The sequence below is a fragment of the Thermobia domestica genome, chromosome 14, assembly GCF_964235325.1.
Source record: "Thermobia domestica chromosome 14, izTheDome1.hap1.1, whole genome shotgun sequence".
NCBI lineage: Eukaryota > Metazoa > Arthropoda > Insecta > Zygentoma > Lepismatidae > Thermobia > Thermobia domestica.
This window is the reverse complement of record NC_137467.1, coordinates 59,150,422-59,170,616: the sequence shown is the minus strand read 5'-3', so window position 1 is coordinate 59,170,616 and position 20,195 is coordinate 59,150,422. Positions and strand designations below refer to the sequence as shown.

The following is a 20,195-nucleotide window of genomic DNA, read 5'->3' as shown; positions in this document are numbered from 1 at the left end:
TTAGGCCTCTTCTATTACAAAAACAATGTGTATATAAAAGCAATGTGGGTTTTGTTGTACTACTCAGTCTTTAGTTCGATCCTAATCATGTGAGTTTGTGATCAAAACTTCGTGACTGTGAATTTTCTCGGAGTTCTCTAGTTTCCTCCACCAACTCCTCCGTCATCACTTGCATCCCATTATTATTTGTCTACATTATCCTACAGGAAACAAGCAGTGGAAAGTTAAATAATTATTTTATTGACTTGGTCTACCGTCGTTATAAATTCACCAAACCGGATGTAATACGCTGCAAATACCAATGTGAGTAGCAAACTTGTCAAATCATCTTAAACATGTTATTAGCACTTTTGCCATTAACATGTTATTCTACAACAAGAATAGAAGGGACACGCCTTTAGTGCTAGAGACCTGCGTGGTAGCTCGTGTGGTTCGGACCCCACGTTATACTGTAGCTCCACATATCATATAGCCTCGCTACTGAAAGATATGCTAAACTCGAACCCAACCAACCAAGAATGGCGGTAAGCAAGGTAGCTGAGTGGTAAGGCACTCACCTTAGTGTGAAGGAACCGTGGTTCAATCCCAGCTCATGAGAGTTGTGGTAGAAAGCATCGCGTTCTATGTTTTCTTGGGGTTCTCCCGTTGATTCATATTTCCGGGTCTCCCATGCCATGAAATTATTCGATTTTAACAGTACTAGTATGTACCTTAAGAAAAAGTCCTAGTGGTTTGCCATTTAATACCATATTTTAGAACATAATAATGTTTAATGAAACAAGAAAAACCAAAGAACATTATTATTATTCTCTCAAGACTGCCAGTTTTTCTCCTTAAGTTGCAAGGGAGTTCATCAAAAAGCACAGCACACATACACAAGGGCGCCCATGTTGTGGTTTCCAGAGGGGGCAAGTATAAGCAACATTTCAAATATAGTTTCAAATTTTGCTGTAACTATTCTAAAAATACTATTGGGTTTTCGATCTTCCGAAGTACAATTTCCACTAGGGGGCGAGCGCCCCACCTTGTCCCCTGATGGGCGCCCCTGCACATACACTAATTAATCCAGTCCAATATATAATGCATAGCCCCTATACATGAAGATATTGTATGGTTTATTATTGAAAAAAATCAAAATTGTGGAAAGTTTGAAATTTGAGAGTATCGCGCAACAACATATTTTATACTCGTATACTCCAGCAAATGCTATAATAATAATAATAATAATAATAATAATAATAATAATAATAATAATAATAATAATAATAATAATAATAATAATAATAATAATAATAATAATAATAATATCATCTACAGTTGGTTACCTCTCTATCAATCTTCTTCATCCTCTTCAATGACGTAAGAAACATACTGGCTACCATGCTCATTTTCTGCTAGTTTAGTGATCTCAATTACGTTAGGGTAAGCAAGCTAGAATTGTTTCCGGAAGAACATTAAGATAGGCAGATAACCTTAATATTCTGTTTGTAATTGAGTGGTAGTTTAAATATGTTCGATTCACTTACGTTATTAATTCAACTTGGATGGAGATGAATTAAGATGTTGGATCGAGTCTCATTGGTTCATATTACCTTTCATCTTTTGTGAAAGCACAGTAGTATTAACGTTGATTTCCTCGAGGTTAATTGATTTAGGGTATACATTGCAAAAGGCAATGAACTACTGTTGCTATGTAGGATATAACTGGGGCTTATTTTTCAGAAGTGAAGTTACAGTGCATAGACCTCGACTAACAAATGTGTCGCCTTTGTAATTGTATGTGTACTGGTCGTATGGATATATATATACAGTATACATGTGTGTGTTGGAGCAATTCTCTTGTCTAAAAGTGCTGCTGCAGTTTCTATGTTTGTTTCCCGGCGCCTATCGATCGTCTGCTGGGAAGGGATACAATTACGTCACTCCGTGTGATGTTTCGAAGTAAGCAGCGACATGGAGTCACTGTGATTTAACATGATTATTCATTTTGATTAATGAATAAAAATGTCATTTGTTTTGAAAATGTTTCTCTTTTGATTTCTCTGTTACGTGGATTTTCAGTTTTGTTCGTTCTACAAGAATACATGTTTCTAACAAAGAGCAATATATCTCCGTATAAATGTTAAGAACATTCTTGTTGTTAACATTTTGCCAGCAATCTTATCAACATTTTTGCTATCAATCTTACAAAAACGTTAAATCTTCTAATCAGTGTTAAGAATATTCTTGTTGTTAACATTTTGCCTTGCCAGCAATCTTATCAACATTTTTGCTATCAATCTTACAAAAACGTTAAATCTTCTAATCAGTGTTAAGAATATTCTTGTTATTAACATTTTGTCAGCAATCTTATCAACATTTTTGCTATCAATCTTACAAAAACGTTAAATCTTCTAATCAGTGTTAAGAATATTCTTGTTATTAACATTTTGTCAGCAATCTTATCAACATTTTTGCTATCAATCTTACAAAAACGTTAAATCTTCTAATCAGTGTTAAGAATATTCTTGTTATTAACATTTTGTCAGCAATCTTATCAACATTTTTGCTATCAATCTTACAAAAACGTTAAATCTTCTAATCAGTGTTAAGAATATTCTTGTTATTAACATTTTGCCAACAATCTTATCAACATTTTTGCTATCAATCTTACAAAAACGTTAAATCTTCTAATCAGTGTTAAGAATATTCTTGTTATTAACATTTTGCTATCAACCATATTAACGTTTTTGCTATCAACCATAAAATCATGCAATCTTCTTATAGCATTAAGAACACTCTTGGTATTAATTATGTTAATAATGATTTGCTATCAATCGTATTAACATTCTTGGATTCAATCTTAAACGTAAAATCCCCTTATTAGTGTTACGGACATTCTTGTTATTAATAATATTATTAACATTTTGCTGTCAATCTATTCTTGCTATCAATATTATTTAAAAAAAAAATGTCAAATGTTATAAGTGTCAAGAACAAATTCTTGTTGTTAACATTTTGCCTCATAAAAACTTTAAATCTATATAAACTTTATATCTCACTGATTTACTCATCAACAAATATCCCAAAACACAACGCGCGCAGAACCTGGAAATGATGAACTTGCACCCTTCGACTGTAAATAAGACGGCGTTGTTCAAAATAGACATGCTAAGTGGGGATGAGGGAATTGATTTTTTTTTTCAAATCTCCGAAAATATTACATGTAGAAATTTGAATTTGTGTATAAATGTTCTTGTACCCTAGGCTGAAAATACGGCGAGGTGTTGGAAATTCTATAACATAAGGGAAGATGGTAGGGTTAAATAGATTATTTTGGTGTTTGCCAAATCTCCGAATCTATTAGACGAAGAACGTTGAAATTCTTTGCTACTAGAAATGTTGTTATTACCTCATTTTTTTTTAAAATTAATAGTGGTTTTCTGTTTCCTTCAATTTCTACCATTAATTTATTGTCGTACTGATATGTCGTCCACTCTAATGGTAAATTAATAACAAATAGTAACCTTTTATGTATAGCAAAGCATCGTTAACGGCAAATATATTTTGGTTGAAATCAAATAAAATTTCTAGTTTATATCCCACTCTTATTCCCTTTTTTTGATGATTGACTATGACAGAATTGATTCCCAGCGGGAGCTCATCTATTTCGGATCCCACGTTAAGCTGTAGGTCTGCGTCTCATATAGCTTTGCTGCTGAAAGGGACGCTAAACTGAAAATCATATCAAATCGAATAATTTCATATTCGAATTACTGTTCGAACAATTTATTCGAATAACAAATAATTATTCGAATTTTCACAGCACAAGTTAAGAGCTCATCCCAATCTTTTATGTTCGAATTTTAAGTATAAATATTCTATGTTCAAATTACAACAGTACTAGTAAGATCCCTCTCAATTTTATTGTTTGATTTTTCACAGCATGTAAATGTCCATCCCAATTTTTTTATGTTGGAATTTTCACTGCATGTAAATGTCCGTCCCATTTTTTTATGTTTGAATTTTCACAGCATGTAAATGTCCATCCCAATTTTTTTATGTTCGAATTTTTACAGTACTAGTAAGTGCTGCTCCAATCTTTAATGTTCGAATTTTAACAACGTCAGTGAGTGCCCGTCTCAATCTTTTATGTTCGAATTTTCACAGTACCGTAAGACGCGGTGACTTTGCACCGGATTTAAGGAATTTTAAAGAAAACCTCATGTAACTTACAAACGTAATGATTTAGAACACTGTATTTTGGACACATAATATCTAGATATACAGGGTGTTTCAAAACAACTACAACGTTTGGGAGGTGATCCGTAACACCAACATAAGACAAAAAATATAGACCATTCTGGGTGCACAAATGCTTCCTTTCGGAGTTATAGGCTGCCGAAAACATGAAAAAAAAAAGAACTTTAAAGGCCCATAGCTCCAGAACTATGGAACCTACCGTAGCCGGGTCAAGACTTCACTTAGGAACTAGCATGTGCCCTATCCAAAAATACATGTTTCAGAATTTTACGGTACTCACGAAGCAATTTTTATAAAGGGAGTTTGGTTACGGTCATATAATTTGAAGTACTCTCCAACTGCTCCTGTAAAACTTGTTGCAGAAGTACCGCAGGATTCTGAAACATGGATATTTGGATAGGGCACATACTAATTCCGAAGTGAAGTCTTGACCCGACTACGGTAGGTCCCATACTTTTGGAGCTATGGACCTTTAAAGTTCATTTTTTCATGTTTTCGGCAGCCTATAACTCCAAAAGGAAACATTTGTGCACAAAGGTTGGTCTATACTTTTTGTCTTATCTTATCTATAAGGAAAACATTCGTGCAAGTGCATTAGTAAACATTCAGTATGACCAGTTATTGAAATAAAATCTTTGGTGCAAAGTAAGTAAGTAACCCCATAGGAGAGGATAATTTCCACCACATACAAAAAATTATGTTAAACATACGAACATAATGTTTCTGTCCAATGATTTCCCTCTAGTATTTATACATTTCACTTCCTACACAAAACTGCATGCAGTCTACAAATATTAATATTAGAATGATGGTACCAGTACTTAGTATGTATTATCGATATTTGTAAAGATTTTTTTTTTTTTTTTTTTTTTGGTACTGGCACAGGAACCACATTCTGATAGTTTAGCGTATGTCCCACAAAAATACCAACTCAGGAACGGAATAAAAAATCCCCGTGAACTGATTAGCCTTGGTTGTTCTTTGTGCCCAAAAATATCATCCCAACCGTAATCAGTGGAAGATTTATGGGGCTTGGGGCTTTCAGACTGAAGCTCATCCAAACTTTAGGATTTGTTTTTTAAAAAATCTGATGTTAGTCATTCCTGTAAGTATAAGGTTCATAAGTCCTCCCAAAAGTCTAGGGATTTTTAAGAAAACGAAGCCTTCCTGAGTGAAGACCCTCTCAAACAATTTTTCTGGATCCGTCACTGTTCGTCAAGAGATCCATTCCGGCATCTACCTAAATAGGAAATTTACTTAAAATTAGAAAGCACAAGGTATGATCAGTAATAATTTCCTATCTAAGGTGTTACTTTGGACCGGTGACATGTAATCCCGATTAGAGGCTGAAACCGCCTTCTCCTAGTTTTATTATTATTATTATTATTATTATTTTTAAGACTTTAAAACGTTTCAGACTTCAATTTCAACTATTGCTTCAAAGTCCCATTATACACAGTAGTATTCTACGAAACTGACTTAACTTTGTCGGAAATTCTTGTAGGCGATATCTTTCAAATTTTGTCTGCCTTTACAGTAACTTCTTTCCATACCTCTACAACAACAAACCCTCCAGGCAGTGGCGTATTTAGGAAGGAGGGGCTTCCGGGCTTAAGCCCCCCCCCCCGAAATTTTACTTACTATAGTAAAGTATATTAAATATCTTGCAGAATTTTCACATTTTCAGGCAAAGCCCCCCCGAAAATTAGCAAAGCCCCTCCCGAAACAAAATCGTAAATACGCCACTGCCTCCAGGTAATTAGAACTTATGTTAACCACCAAGGGCGGCAGTTGAAACTTTCTCTTTACAGTTCATGGTTTTACCAACAGAGGACTGTCGAACTCTTTTCATATTTTGTGCAAAGTTACCCCTGAGGTGCAAAGTAACCCCGTCTTACGGTGTTAGTAAGTGCCCATACCAACATTTTGTTTCAATTTTCATAGCATTGGTAGGTGCCCAGGTGAACCTGTTATGTTCAAATTTTAACAACACTAGTAAGTGCCCTTTGCAATCTTGCAGGTCAGTCCTAAATTTACGGGTTCTTTTAACTTTCTAAAATTTAACACACAGTAAAGTTTATGAAAGTGTCAGATTAGAACGTTTTATGTAAATCCAAAAATATGAATAATAAAAAAAAAAGTGTGCATAAAGCAAAGAGAAATACAAAGTACTTGAAAACCGTACCAGAACTAAAGAAACGAAAAACTACATTTTGGCATGATATGCATGTAGTACCACAAGTTGTAGGAAATAAGTTTATGATAATACAATATATATATATTTTTCCTTTCATGTTATGTACTGCACTAAGGTTTTTTCTCCACGCAACATGGCTGCAATGCGTCAGTTAAATACATTCATTCGTGTTAAAGAAAATGCAGCTGTAGCCATTTTCACCTCCACAGCAGCCTTTAGAAGAGTAAGAAGAAAGACCGAAAAGTCAGTGGTGTGTGTATATATACAGATATCTCTTGTGTAATACGAAACCTTAGTTCACTATTTTCTCATGTGAGTTGTGTCTGTCAAGTCGTGAGAACGGTGCGTTGTTCTCTTAAAACACACGGAAGTGGTAATGACGAACGAGAGAAAATACTTTCACAGCACAAAGCACTTTTTTTCTAATGACAGACTAACTTGCACGAATGAAATTAAGAACATTTGTCACGCGTCCCTTTCTTCATACGAGTATAAACAAAGCATGGTACTTCTTGCTTTTCTGTATAATTTGAGGTGTATTTCAGTTTCTATACAGCGTGATGCACTCCTCTCTGTCTTTTGATGAAGATATCACAATATCATATGACGTGACCTATTGCACGGGATCAAATCACCGTTTACTACTAATAAAGAGATTTCTCTTTTTTAAAAAATTGACTCCGTGTGTGGTACACAGTACTCATGATTTGCCCATCGGCAATTCACATAGAATGTTCTTCAAAGTTTCCATTACGCACTACAGCAAAATACAATCTATATATTACAATGCTATAATACGTTTATATGTTTGTGGTCAAGAAAAGTTTATGTAAGTTTGTGGACGAATCCTTTCGACAATGAGATCTCTCAAAAACCCCAAGTGCTAGAAACGTGCCGTTTTCGCTTGTCGATTCCAAATTTTGTGCAATTGGCCAATTCTCATTCAAATTTTCAAAAAAAAAAATGTCTTTACTTTTCTACTCCATATTTTGGGCGTCCTTTTGACCTATTAATATTGTTACTATTGACGTTAAGATTGACACCCTTGTATAAGGCAACTAGTAGAGGTGCTAGGTGTAGCGGGTCGATTTGCAAGCTGGCAGCTTAGAAGGCTTGTGGACCCACAACGAGGCGTACTCGGATATGGAATTATAAGGGGAAAAATTATTTGTATTTGGTTCATCTATCACTTATTCAAGTTTGCCACAAACTCACCCCAATATTCTATATATTAAAATACTATATTTACATGTTTGTCTATAGCAATTCATTCCCTTTGAGAGTCTTCTTGTCCTTTACTTGTGTTCGTAAAGGGACTTGCACAAATATAGTGAGAAGTGGGAAGGAGATTCACGCTCATATTAGAACTGTGCGCTGTGTAAATAGCGCAGATTTAGTTAGTATAATACATATTAGAGACCTCCGAAATTACTTTGTTTTATTGAAATTTTTGTAACACTGAAGTAAGCCAATTCTCGAGAACTCGCCTGCATATCCAATGGGGTACCTCAATACTTCAACATGAATTTACAAACAAAAAAGGTTAATATTTATTAAATGAGAGTACATATATATATATACGGTACTATATATATATATATATATCGGGTGTTGCAAAATAAGTGTTACAACGCTTGGGAGGTGACTCCTGCCACTGAGACAAGAAAAAAAGTTCTCTTGAACTTTCCGCTATCGGACATAGTTTCGGATCTACAACGTGCCGAAAGCGTGGGAAAATGACTTTCGGACGCCAATAGTTCGGAAACTATCCAATGTAAAGAGGGCGGGTAAAAAAATCACTGAAGAAGTCATACCTGCTGTATTGAATTTTGCATGTTTCACAATTCTATCATGCACGCGCAAGGGATTCCCCAAAGTAACGTAGGGATTCCCGGATAATCCGCCAAATGAAAATTGGTCTAAATTGATATGAATTGATAGGGTTTCTACCAGGTAACAATAATTCGTTTGTATTAAGTCGATATCTGCAACAAATACAAAATGGCGGACACCTTCTTGCCCGTTGTGTGTGGTTGCATAATCGCCAGGTACGGATGCTGGCCAACAGTGACGTTCTGAGTATTAAGTGTATCGAATTTGTACTCAAATGCTCTAGAAAGACATCTGGAGTGTCGGTAAAGCACAACAGATGAAGCAGGGTGATCACATGTGTGGAAATACTTAACGAAAAATGCCCAGAAAAAATGTACTCATACTAAGTAAACGTGAGTTCAAAGCGTCGGAAATGTAAGGATTAGCGTAAATAACATGAAAGCCATTGCCAATTCACCAATAATATTCCCTTAAACCGATGCAATATGATTTGCACGGTTGCATACCAATAAGGATGCAACAACTGAGGCCAAGTTGAAATTGTGCAAGGGGACTCACAAAGAAACTGGGTAAACTAAAGGAATGTCACTAGTGGGATCGCATGGTCGATATTGAAATGTGGTGAATGTGTGTGTTGATATCGACATGTAGTTAATGGACAAATGTCAACATGTCCCACTACTGCGGGGACACCGTCCCACGTGCGAAAAATAGAAAATAACTACTCGGGTCTTGAATCTGAGGCCGTGGGCTCCCAGTAGGATTGGAAACTGCGACCACGCGATCGAAAGCGAACGCTCTAGCCCTGAGGCTCGAGGAAGCCTCACTTTCATTGTATTCATTTCTTTGAGGAGTACCCACTTTGTTTGGCAAGCGCTCTTGTACAGCCTCCCGACATGCTTGTGTGTTTCAGGTTATTACTCCTACTGCACAGTTGTAAACAATCAGAGTTTTAAGACGTTTCTTTCTATTTCTCATGTCGTTTTATTTTCCATATGTATGGTGTTCCAGCTGTAGTGTTATGTGTGCTAAATTGGTTCATTATCATCTTTGTATTGGCATGTGTACTGTGTATAAGACACGAATTTCTGGAGGTATTTTCCTATATTTTGAGTACGTCATACGTCCCAAGAGACGTGCGACATTATACAAGTTTGTTATTTTCATGCTCTATCAGAATTTGAACTATGGATTAAGAGATTTCTTTTCATATGTGTCGACTGTGGGACAATGTCCCAAACAAAGAGAGTCATTGATACAATCGTGTTCTAGTTACGTTCTACCAAAAAGTGCACCAGATGTAATAGCAGAATGTACAACGTTATTTTCCTAGTTTTTCCACGTGAGACGGTGTCCCAGCAGTAGTGGGACATGTTGACATTTGTCCATTAACTACATGTCGATATCAACACACACATTCACCACATTTCAATATCGACCATGCGATCCCACTAGTGACATTCCTTCAGTTTACCTAGTTTCTTTGTGAGTCCCCTTGCACAATTTCAACTTGGCCTCAGTTGTTGCATCCTTATTGGTATGCAACCGTGCAGATCATATTGCATCGGTTTAAGGGAATATTATTGGTGAATTGGCAATGGCTTTCATGTTATTTACGCTAATCCTTACATTTCCGACGCTTTGAACTCACGTTTACTTAGTATGAGTACATTTTTTCTGGGCATTTTTCGTTAAGTATTTCCACACATGTGATCACCCTGCTTCATCTGTTGTGCTTTACCGACACTCCAGATGTCTTTCTAGAGCATTTGAGTACAAATTCGATACACTTAATACTCAGAACGTCACTGTTGGCCAGCATCCGTACCTGGCGATTATGCAACCACACACAACGGGCAAGAAGGTGTCCGCCATTTTGTATTTGTTGCAGATATCGACTTAATACAAACGAATTATTGTTACCTGGTAGAAACCCTATCAATTCATATCAATTTAGACCAATTTTCATTTGGCGGATTATCCGGGAATCCCTACGTTACTTTGGGGAATCCCTTGCGCGTGCATGATAGGATTCTGAAACATGCAAAATTCAATACAGCAGGTATGACTTTTTCAGTGAATTTTTTACCCGCCCTCTTTACGTTGGATAGTTTCCGAACTATTGGCGTCCGAAAGTCATTTTCCCTCGCTTTCGGCACGTTGTAGATCCGAAACTATGTCCGATAGCGGAAAGTTCAAGAGAACTTTTTTTCTTGTCTCAGTGGCAGGAGTCACCTCCCAAGCGTTGTAACACTTATTTTGCAACACCCGATATATACATACATACATACTGTATACAGATATACAGACACATACATACACATACATACATACATGCCTATTGCAATAAGACTTTAAGAAAACTTCCAATGAATCGAATTCCGTCCGTATGTATAGTGTTTCCAATGAATTAAACTCGAAAATATTAAAGACACAAAGTTTGATTAAATCCTTCAAGCTAAAAAAAAATGTGACCATAGATGGCTCGAACGAAACTTATTTATCAGTTTTCCAATGTTCAATTTGCATTTTACAATTTATGGTGTAAAAGGAATATTTGCAATGACACATTCTTAAAATTTGTCAATTTCATTTTTGCATTTTTCCAAGCAAAGAAGTTCAAATAGTTATTGCGATATAAAGTGATTATTTTGAAGTAACATGAATATATACGATTATCATTATTATTATTATTATTATTATTATTATTATTATTATTATTATTATTATTATTATTATTATTATTATTATTATTATTATTATTATAAGAAGAAGAAGAATGATTATTATCCCGTTGTGTTGATCAAGCTTATATAGCTCTAGAACAGTTCAATCAGGGAAGAAAAGAAACTACTTCAATCTGCTAATAGAGCGTTCACCTCCGGTGCTTGGGGTCCCTGGTTCGATCCCAGCTCGCGCCGTGTGGACTTTGTGGTGGACAAACACCGTGCTCGTGGGTTTTCTCGGGGTTCTCCCGTTTCCTCCCACTTTCTTCATTCCACCATTTCACTCATTTCTCATTATTACCGTCTCCTTTAGCCTAACCGGCATAACCGTGGGACGTTAAACTTACAGATTTCATTTCATTTCATTTCAATCTGCTAATATGTTCAGTTCCAAAAATGCGTAATACATTGTTTCAAAGCTAGAATAAGCAGCATCCTGATCAACTTTGCGCGGTGATGGTGATGTAAGCAACGTCTAAAGATTAAGATACTATCTCAACTTTACTTACTCTCATTGGCAGTAATAAAACCGAGTTTGAGCCACGATAATACGATATAGAGATGTATGAGTGAATTATGGAGAAAAAATATGACCACTACTAACACTACAAGGCAACTAATACTTTCATTTGTATGTTTGTTCGTAACCGTGAGTATTAATTAGTGTGTGTACTTACTTTTCTCTGTTCCCACTATGGCACTTCTTTGGGCTCTGTTCCACGTTCTCAATGAGATCGGGTTTGGCCCGTAGTTTGCTCTCGGGCTGAGAGTAGAGGTCCACAGGTCGTCGCCCCATACTCCTAGTGTTTCCATTCAGCTGTTCAGCTGGAGTGTTGTCCAGAGACGCCGCAGTAGTGCTACTTTCACTGGTCCTGGAAGAAAAACAGAAGGAAAAAAGGTAAGTTATCATATATGCATATCTAATCTGCTTGTTAAATCAAGATTCTGCAAGTTAGAACTTTTACTTGACAAAAAAATAATATACATAACAGGAAAAGCATGCTACTTTATGGTTTTCCTTTCTGAATAATATTCAAATTTGAATAGAATGAACCAGTAAGGAAATTACCGATAAAATGAGCGGGGTACGCGTTCTGAAGGCTAGAAAATAAATCTACGGTCCATTGTACTTTAACGGTTGGTAGTTTTCGTCTTTGCTGCTACAGACCTGGCTTCAATTCCTCGTGGGAGTACACGTGATTAGGATTCAACATTAAGCTACAGGTCCATGTTTCATATAGCTTCGGTGCAGGAAATGGACCTAATATTCCAAACATAAAAGAGCATACGATCTTCCCAATTCACCAAAAATTAACACTTTATAATAATGTCATAAGACTAACTATACGAAGAAAATATATCACATAAAAAGTCTGGCATGTTTTCTTCAAGTTGCGTGTACTTATTTCTGTACACCAGCCAGATAGGCAACGATGCTTGTCCTAACGCAAGAAGAAACCAGCTGAGAATGCTCCAAGAGCATTGCCAGAACGAACTTAAAAAGAATGGAGAGATGGCGTGGAAAGGATAACTGTGATTTTTCCTACATGTAAAAGTAAATCTTTTTATCCGCACCTTCTTCTGTTTCTCGCAAAATAACGTCTCTCTATGACTTACCGTTCCCAAGATATGAATCCTTAAATCTCCCGAAATTGGACACTTTTGGCCAATATCTCGGGGACGGTAAGAATGACGCGAAAAATTCCATCAACAACTCTTTCTCAGATAGTTGTTGATGCTCTGTCGAATAGATAACTCAAAATTGAAAAGTTCGCAAAGAACAGACAGAGAGAAATCAGTAACGAACTTTTTAAGTTCATTGAAAATACCATATCACAAGCCTGGCATATTTTGATTCAATTGGCGTTTACCTACCTCTGTACACGAGTCGGATGTGCTGTTTGAATATGCTAACTTCTAATTTTTCTGCATTATGTGCTGTAAACATGGTCTGAACAGAATATCGTTTAGGATCATATTACTTAACTGCAAAAATCAGTTTCATTTACGAATTGTGCTTTATTCATACTGGCAACTTCTTTTGATATTTACTCATGGTACTGGCCCGTAACTTTCCTAGTCTATTAATGTTGTCCATCCGAATTTTAACAGCACCGACTTTTTCTTTTCAACAAAATGGATCATTGAACGCTTTTGGTACTTTGAATCCTATTTGTAACTTAATACATTCCGTGTTCACTGTGTGTGTATAATATGGATTCGCCGGCCCTTCTAACAGCCCGGTCACGATGCAGCAAAAATATGTAGGCCTCTTGTGCGAGATATTTTACTACTATGGGTAGTTTTAGTGCCTACAGCCTAATCAAGTACTAGTAGTAAAGCTATACAAGTGAGCCATTAGGTCTGTGGCTATTTGAGAATGCGTTTTCGAAGCGTTACTCCCTAGAGCGAACGCGACCTAGGTGGCTACTCCGTAATTTTACTTTCGCCAGAGTTATAAATCATACTGTGAGCCAGTCAGGGTTTCCAGGTCTTTCTTGCCAAGTCCAGGTCTATAATAGCAGGGTTCCAGTACTCTGCACAAAGCATCTTATAGCAGAGTTCCAGTACTCTGCACAAAGCATCTTCAAAGCAGCTGTTTCTTGCTAAAATCCCCTTGCCTGGCAACACGTCTTTCCTTTTTTTCCTTTCTTTTGACATCTTTTAAACAGCAGGTGGTCTATTGTTCCGAAACGCACCAAATACGCTCGAGCTGACGTTTTCTCCGCGTTTTTATTGCTTTTGCGTTTGTGATTAGATCCACATTTAAATACATGGTCAGCGTATTCCAAGCGTATGCATGAGCAATAAAAACGCGTTGCGATCGCTTCAAATACCGCCCTGTAAGTCTATGGCTATTTGAGAATGCGTTTTTGAAGCGTTACCCCCCACAGCAAATGCGACCTAGGTGGCTACTCGGGTAATTTTACTTTCGCCAGAGTTATAAATCATACTGTGAGCCAGTCAGGGTTTCCAGGTCTTTTTTGCCAGGTCCAGGTCTATAATAGCACAGTTCCAATACTCTGCATAAAGCATCTTCCAAGCAGCTATTTCTTGCTAAAATCCCCTGGCATGGCAACACGTCTTTTCTTTTTTTTATTCCTTTAGACATCTTTTAAACAGCAGGCGGTCTATTGTTCCGAAACGCATCAAATACGCTCGAACTGACGTTTTCTCCTTTTTTTTATCGCTTTCGTGTTGCAGCGTACTGTGATTAGCCATCCACATTTAAATACATCGTCAGCGTATTCCAATCGTACGCATGAGAAATAAAAACGCTTTGCGAACGCTTCAAATAGCCGTCTACTAAGTGTGGACTATGTTAGGTGTCATACGTGTTTTGTATTGAGATGTTACAACTCACAAGAAGTCTACCTGCTGTTTTATCGCTTCTGGTCACACCCGGTTTCCTAATGTAGGTTCACCTGCATTCATATAATCGTCCTCACAATTTTACATGCAAATTTCCAGCAGCACAAGCCTTCATGTGCACATTCTTATTCATTAAATAGATATCAGGCTATATTTAATTTTATTATTGGCTTAGTGTTAGTTGGAGGACATCGGATGTTTAAAATTGGAATACACCGTGTTCGGAATAGGAAATGGTACAAGTTTCACATAAAATTTATTCAAATAGATAAGTGAATAATCAAAATAATAATAATAATAATAATAATAATAATAATAATAATAATAATAATAATAATAATAATAATAATAATAATAATAACACGCTGAAGAATTATTCAAACAAAAGGAGAATTGTTCGAATACTGAAAGGACGATTGCTTGAACAAATATTTTAATAATGTTCATCACAGCATTCAACAGGAACGCAATAACACAGAAATCTACACCTTCGTGACGAACGTTGATAAATAAATCAAACGAAGTACTTCTACTACGAAAATCAATAGTATAAAGAGTGTCTTTGGGTATTGAAATGAAATGAAAATGAAAATGAAATCTTTGAGTTTTACGTCCTACAGTATGCTGGCTAGGCTAAAAAGGGGACAGTAAAATGATGGGAAATGAATGAAATGGTGGAATGAAGAAAGTGGGAGGAAACGGCAGAAACACCGAGAAAACTCATGCACACGGTGTTTGTCCACCACAAAGTTCACTTGGCGTGAGCTGGAATCGAAACAAGGACCCCATGCACTAGAGGTGAACGCTAGGCTACCGTTGAGGCACTGCTAGAGGTGTTCGTATGTATTGCATGGTCAGTATCAAAAGTGTATTCTTACCAAATTAAAAAATAAAACAAAGGAAAAAAGGAGCAAGAAAGGGGAGAAAAGGATGAATGAATGAAATGATGGAGAGAACAGAAATCTTGATAACTGACGTACCATTACATATTTGGGCTACAAAAAGTACACATAGTTTGTAAAATGTGCAGGGTGTGGATAAAAGCATTTTAAAAGTGTAGCAGATTGCTCATTAACTTTAACACAAAACAACACAAAAAAGTTTCTAACATATAGGTACACGAGAAATGGGGAGAATATAACCATGAGATCCCAATTTTACACACCTGTTAACACAGATTTTTGCGGTTTCCCCTTACAAGCAATTAACCGCTCTGACTATTTCGTTGTTTGAAAAAAAAAAAAAAAAACAAGTAATAGCCACGTTTAACCGACTTTACATGACCAAACAACACATGGTAACTATCAAACTATAAAAGAGCCGAAAAACTAACACAATCTCGTTATAATAATGAAAGAGAACAATAATTAAAGTAATGCATTTACTGAAGGAATTTGATTCTGAGTTCAACGAGATACCTTTTTTTCTTTCTTTGTTTTATTCTAAAAGTAATACTTTAACTATTGAGCACTCGTTACACGGTAGAAATTAGGGACCAGCAAACTGTCGTTTGAGGTAAAGCTTATATGTTCCATTTATTCCAAACACTAGTCTCAATTAGACAGTCCTCCCGCTCTATTACCATAGATAATCCTTTCACGGATCACTCGCATACTAACGACATGATTTTGTTTGAATTAGCTCTCAACCAAATCCCCCTTGTAAAGCAACAATCCAAGTAACTTCAGCTTCATCTAGAGAACTACGTCTTTCAAAAGCGACTTAATGTCTCCAAGTAAATCATGGAAAGAAAACCTCTACTTTTAACGGCCAGGTATCCAAATTCTCAAGTCCGAATTTCGTCCCTCAAATCAATATTATTGAGCGCGAGAAAAAATTAAATATTTCAGTTTTACGTCCCACGTTTATGCAGGCTAGGCGAAAGGAGACGGTGTTGATGACAAATGAATGCAATGATGGAATGAATGAAACGGGAGGAAACAGGAGAACCCCGAGAAAATACACGAACACGGTGTATATCCACCACAAAGCCCACTTTGCGCAAGCTGGAATCGAACCAGGAATCCCACGTATTAGAGGTGAACGCTCTACCACTGAAACGCCGTGCCACTTCCCTTTTGAGCGTGTGAATGTGTAAATACAAGCGCTACAAGTAGATAGAGTACTCGAGCGTGCGTCCTCCAATGAGGTTAGTGAGTGCTCGTGCGGGCTCAAATCACACTAGTGACCGCGCAAGTGTTAGCCCCATTTGAAGTGAGTTAAACCCAAGTCTTTAGCTTCGTGAGTTCAATGAGACAAATGGGGGCGCGTGATCGGCTTAGCGTAATTCCCATTGAAGGTATAACTAGCCCGAGTTCGAGGCGAGCAAGTGTAAGCCTGGTGTAGCCTAGTTCTCACTGAGATTAATGAGCGCGAATCTCTTCGACGGTAGTGAGCCTAACTCCAAGTCAGTCCTGATTCCCGGATTTTAAGCTTTTAAATTAGAAACTGCAACATTTATACAACAAACACGTTTTTTTTTTTTTTTTTTTTTTTTAAGAATTTCAGGTTATCACTGAAATGCGAATAATAAAGTTATTTTATTTTATTTTTACTCTCTCTAAATTTCGCGTAACATTCCACGATTATGCCTTCCACAAAGTAAATGGGATAGGTGACGTATTTGCAAGTAGGTCTATTTATTTATTTCAGTAACTTCTACATACAGCTTCGAAGATCAATTTAACCTGGAATTATATAAATCTATAACAACAATGGGGAAAGAAATGAAAGGAAATCGAAATGGACCGATATGTAAAGATCCCATTTCAACATTCGATATTGTGAAACAGAGGAACCACTCCGGAAAAGAAGTCAGAATGTCCAGCCATCAGATTCCAATCCATTACTTTGATATTTCGGTAATTAACACTAACCATTACCTTGGTAAATAATAACAAAAGAATTGAAAGGAAAAGGCTGAAGAAAAAGACACGAAAACCACGAGAAATAAAGGACAAAATGCTATCTCTAATTTTGTGTGGTTTGGAGTCGAATGCAAAACCCTTACCAGAATCAAGATAATTGTAAATACTTTAATACTGAGCAACTGCGGTATTTTTTCTGAAAAAAAATAGCAGCTTCTTAAGTAAACATAAGTAATAGGTATAGTATTAAATTTTTAAAAAGTGAAACATTTAAGTTTTACGCCCCACGGATATGCAGGCTAGGCTAAAAGGAGACGCTGATTATGAGAAATGAAGGAAATGATGGAATGAAGAAAGTAGGAGGAAACGGGAGAACCCCGAGAAAACTCACGCACACGCACCACAAAGTTCACTTGGCGCGAGCTAGGATTGAGCCAAGGACTCCATGCACCAGAGGTAAACGCTCTACCATTGAGCCACCGCTGTCCCCTGGGAAAACGCTGAAGGAGGATACACGAAAACCACAAGAAATAAAGGACAAAATGCTATCCATAATCTTATGTGGTTCGGAATCGAATGAAGAACCCTTACCAGAAACCAGGACAATTATAAACGCTTTACTACTGAGGAGCTATGGTATTTTTTTTCTGAAAAAATAGCAGCTCCTTAAGTAAATATAGGTAATAGGAGAATTTAATTGATGTGCTCAACTTAATATTTCAGTAATGTAGGCATTATTACATTATTACAGTTTTTCATAAATAGTATCCCTAACGCTAATTCTCAATCAATTTCTTGACTAATAAAATAGTTTATTGCACAAATGCCTAAAACTTATGCAACCCAATATGCTATTTTTATTTGCTGAGTTGTATAACTGGTAGGATACATGATGTTGGTATATTGAAGAGTTTGTAAACACTCATTACACCGACACTCAAAAAAAAGAAGAAGAAAAAGAAGTTCTGCACACAGGACCTCAGGGTATGAATTCGATGTATTTTGTTACGACGAATCCAAATTTCGAAATCCCAGGACAATCGATCGTGTCATTTTTTTTAATAGACGAAAATCGTTAGCGATTTTGGGTAGGGATACACGTTAAACAGCCATACTAAAGAAAGATAAATAAATAAATAAAAGTTCTGTGCGTCGGAGCCAAGGATATGGGTTCGATATATTTTGTTACGTCGAATCTAAACAAAACCTCAGAACGATTTACTGTGTCAATTTGGTTTTATAACAAAACACGTGTCTTCCCTATTCAAAATCGCCAAGTTTTTCGTCCATAAAATAAAATTGACACGGTCATTCGTCCTGGGGTTTTGAAATTTGGATTCGGCGTAACAAAATACATCCAACCCACACTCTGAGGTCCGATGCACAGAACTTTTATTTTTATGTGTGTGTGGCTGTGGTCTTTATGCAAATTGATAATTACATAACATGAAGGTCTTTCTGCTATTTATATATTCTCTATACAATTTCTATCAGAAAAACAATGTATACAAAGATACAATGAAACATTTTACCACTTAATTATATGGTGAAGCAATGTAAAGAGTTTGAATAATGAAGCCGAAGTAATTTTTGTTAAACAAATTTTGCACAGTCTCTCTTTCAGAACAACCACAAGCGTCGTTACAGACATTCTTTCAACACTGTTTTCAGGAAAGGTAATTGAAAATACGATGTAGAAAGAGAGATACATACAACAGTTGCCTCATTTATCATTTTCCTTTTTCATTGTTTTCCACTTTTAGTAACGGGAGAGAGAGAGAGAGAGGCATTGATGAAGTGTTGAATGAAGAGCGGTCTCTCTGCAAAGTGAGAAAAGTAATTAAAACGAGAGGTAAAAGATATACGATTTCCATACATACCAGCCAGTAACTTCCTCACTTTGTTTGCCCGTTATATTGATTTCATAACTTGCAAAAACCTCAGAACACACATATACACATTATTGATTTCGTATCTGCAAACTTAGGAAAAAAATATAGGTACATCTGTATTTATGTATAGGGAGAACTGCCATATGTATAATGTTCACACTGCAGAGAACACTAACCACTTTGCAAACAAACAGGAAAGTGGAAGATGAAACCATCAGTTTATTTTGGCTCTGTCATCTCCAGTTTTAACAGTTATTTCCTTCTTTGAAAATTGATGTGTGTGTATGTGCGTGTGTATCTAGTATATTGACTTTTAGTAAATATTTAGGGTTACGTCACTACTTCAAAAATACGTCCTTAATAAACACCGCGCAATTCTAGCCATTGGTGGCGTGAAGAGATGTTTAAAATCACGAGCCAGGCTCCTGGGGCCAATATGCAAGCAAACGCTCGTATCAGCATGAGTCCTATGTGAGTAGATAGCGAGGCAAATCCTGAATACGAGTGAACACGAGTAAACATTGAGGATAGCGAAAATGAGCTCTTAGTAATACCAATATATTAATGAGTACTACTAGCTCAATAGATTAAAGAGCACGAGTTTCATTAAGGACATAGCCTGAGCCAGAGCTAGTGCAAGCTTAAGCTAGTACGAACGCGATTGAATTTTAGAGAGTGCGAGCTTTATTGAAAATAGTGATCCTTAGCCTGAGTGAGACACAACTGCAAATGATTATCTTGGGTGGCATATTACGTTTATTAGGCAAATGGGATAACATTATGTCACATAATAATTTTATACAGTAGAATTTATTAAGTTATGTTATTGTAATACGCAATATAAACAGGAAATATTTTACGTTTTACATCCCATGATTATGCCGGCTAGGCTAAACGAGATGGTGATTGTGAGCTGGGATAGAACCACGGACCCCATGCACCAGAGGTGAACGCTCTATCACTTTTTTTTAATCAACCGATCATACCTCAGTTACCTGAGCACCCGAGTTTCCTCATATACGAGGTTTCTTTAACGTTCACAAAATTCGACAGAAACACAACACAT

The 20,195-nt window shown here is 36.5% G+C and overlaps 1 protein-coding gene across 7 annotated transcripts in view; it reads right to left on the bottom strand.

The window, feature by feature from the left end:
- LOC145669686 (protein Fe65 homolog) overlaps positions 1-20,195 on the bottom strand; it is a 748,169-nt gene that overhangs the window by 61,114 nt on the left and 666,860 nt on the right. For all 7 annotated transcript variants that reach the window (XM_081737961.1, XM_081737963.1, XM_081737962.1 and 4 more), the window contains one exon: positions 11,676-11,870. In XM_081737961.1, the coding sequence (XP_081594087.1) occupies positions 11,676-11,870 (195 nt within the window). The remainder of the gene's footprint in view (positions 1-11,675; positions 11,871-20,195) is intronic.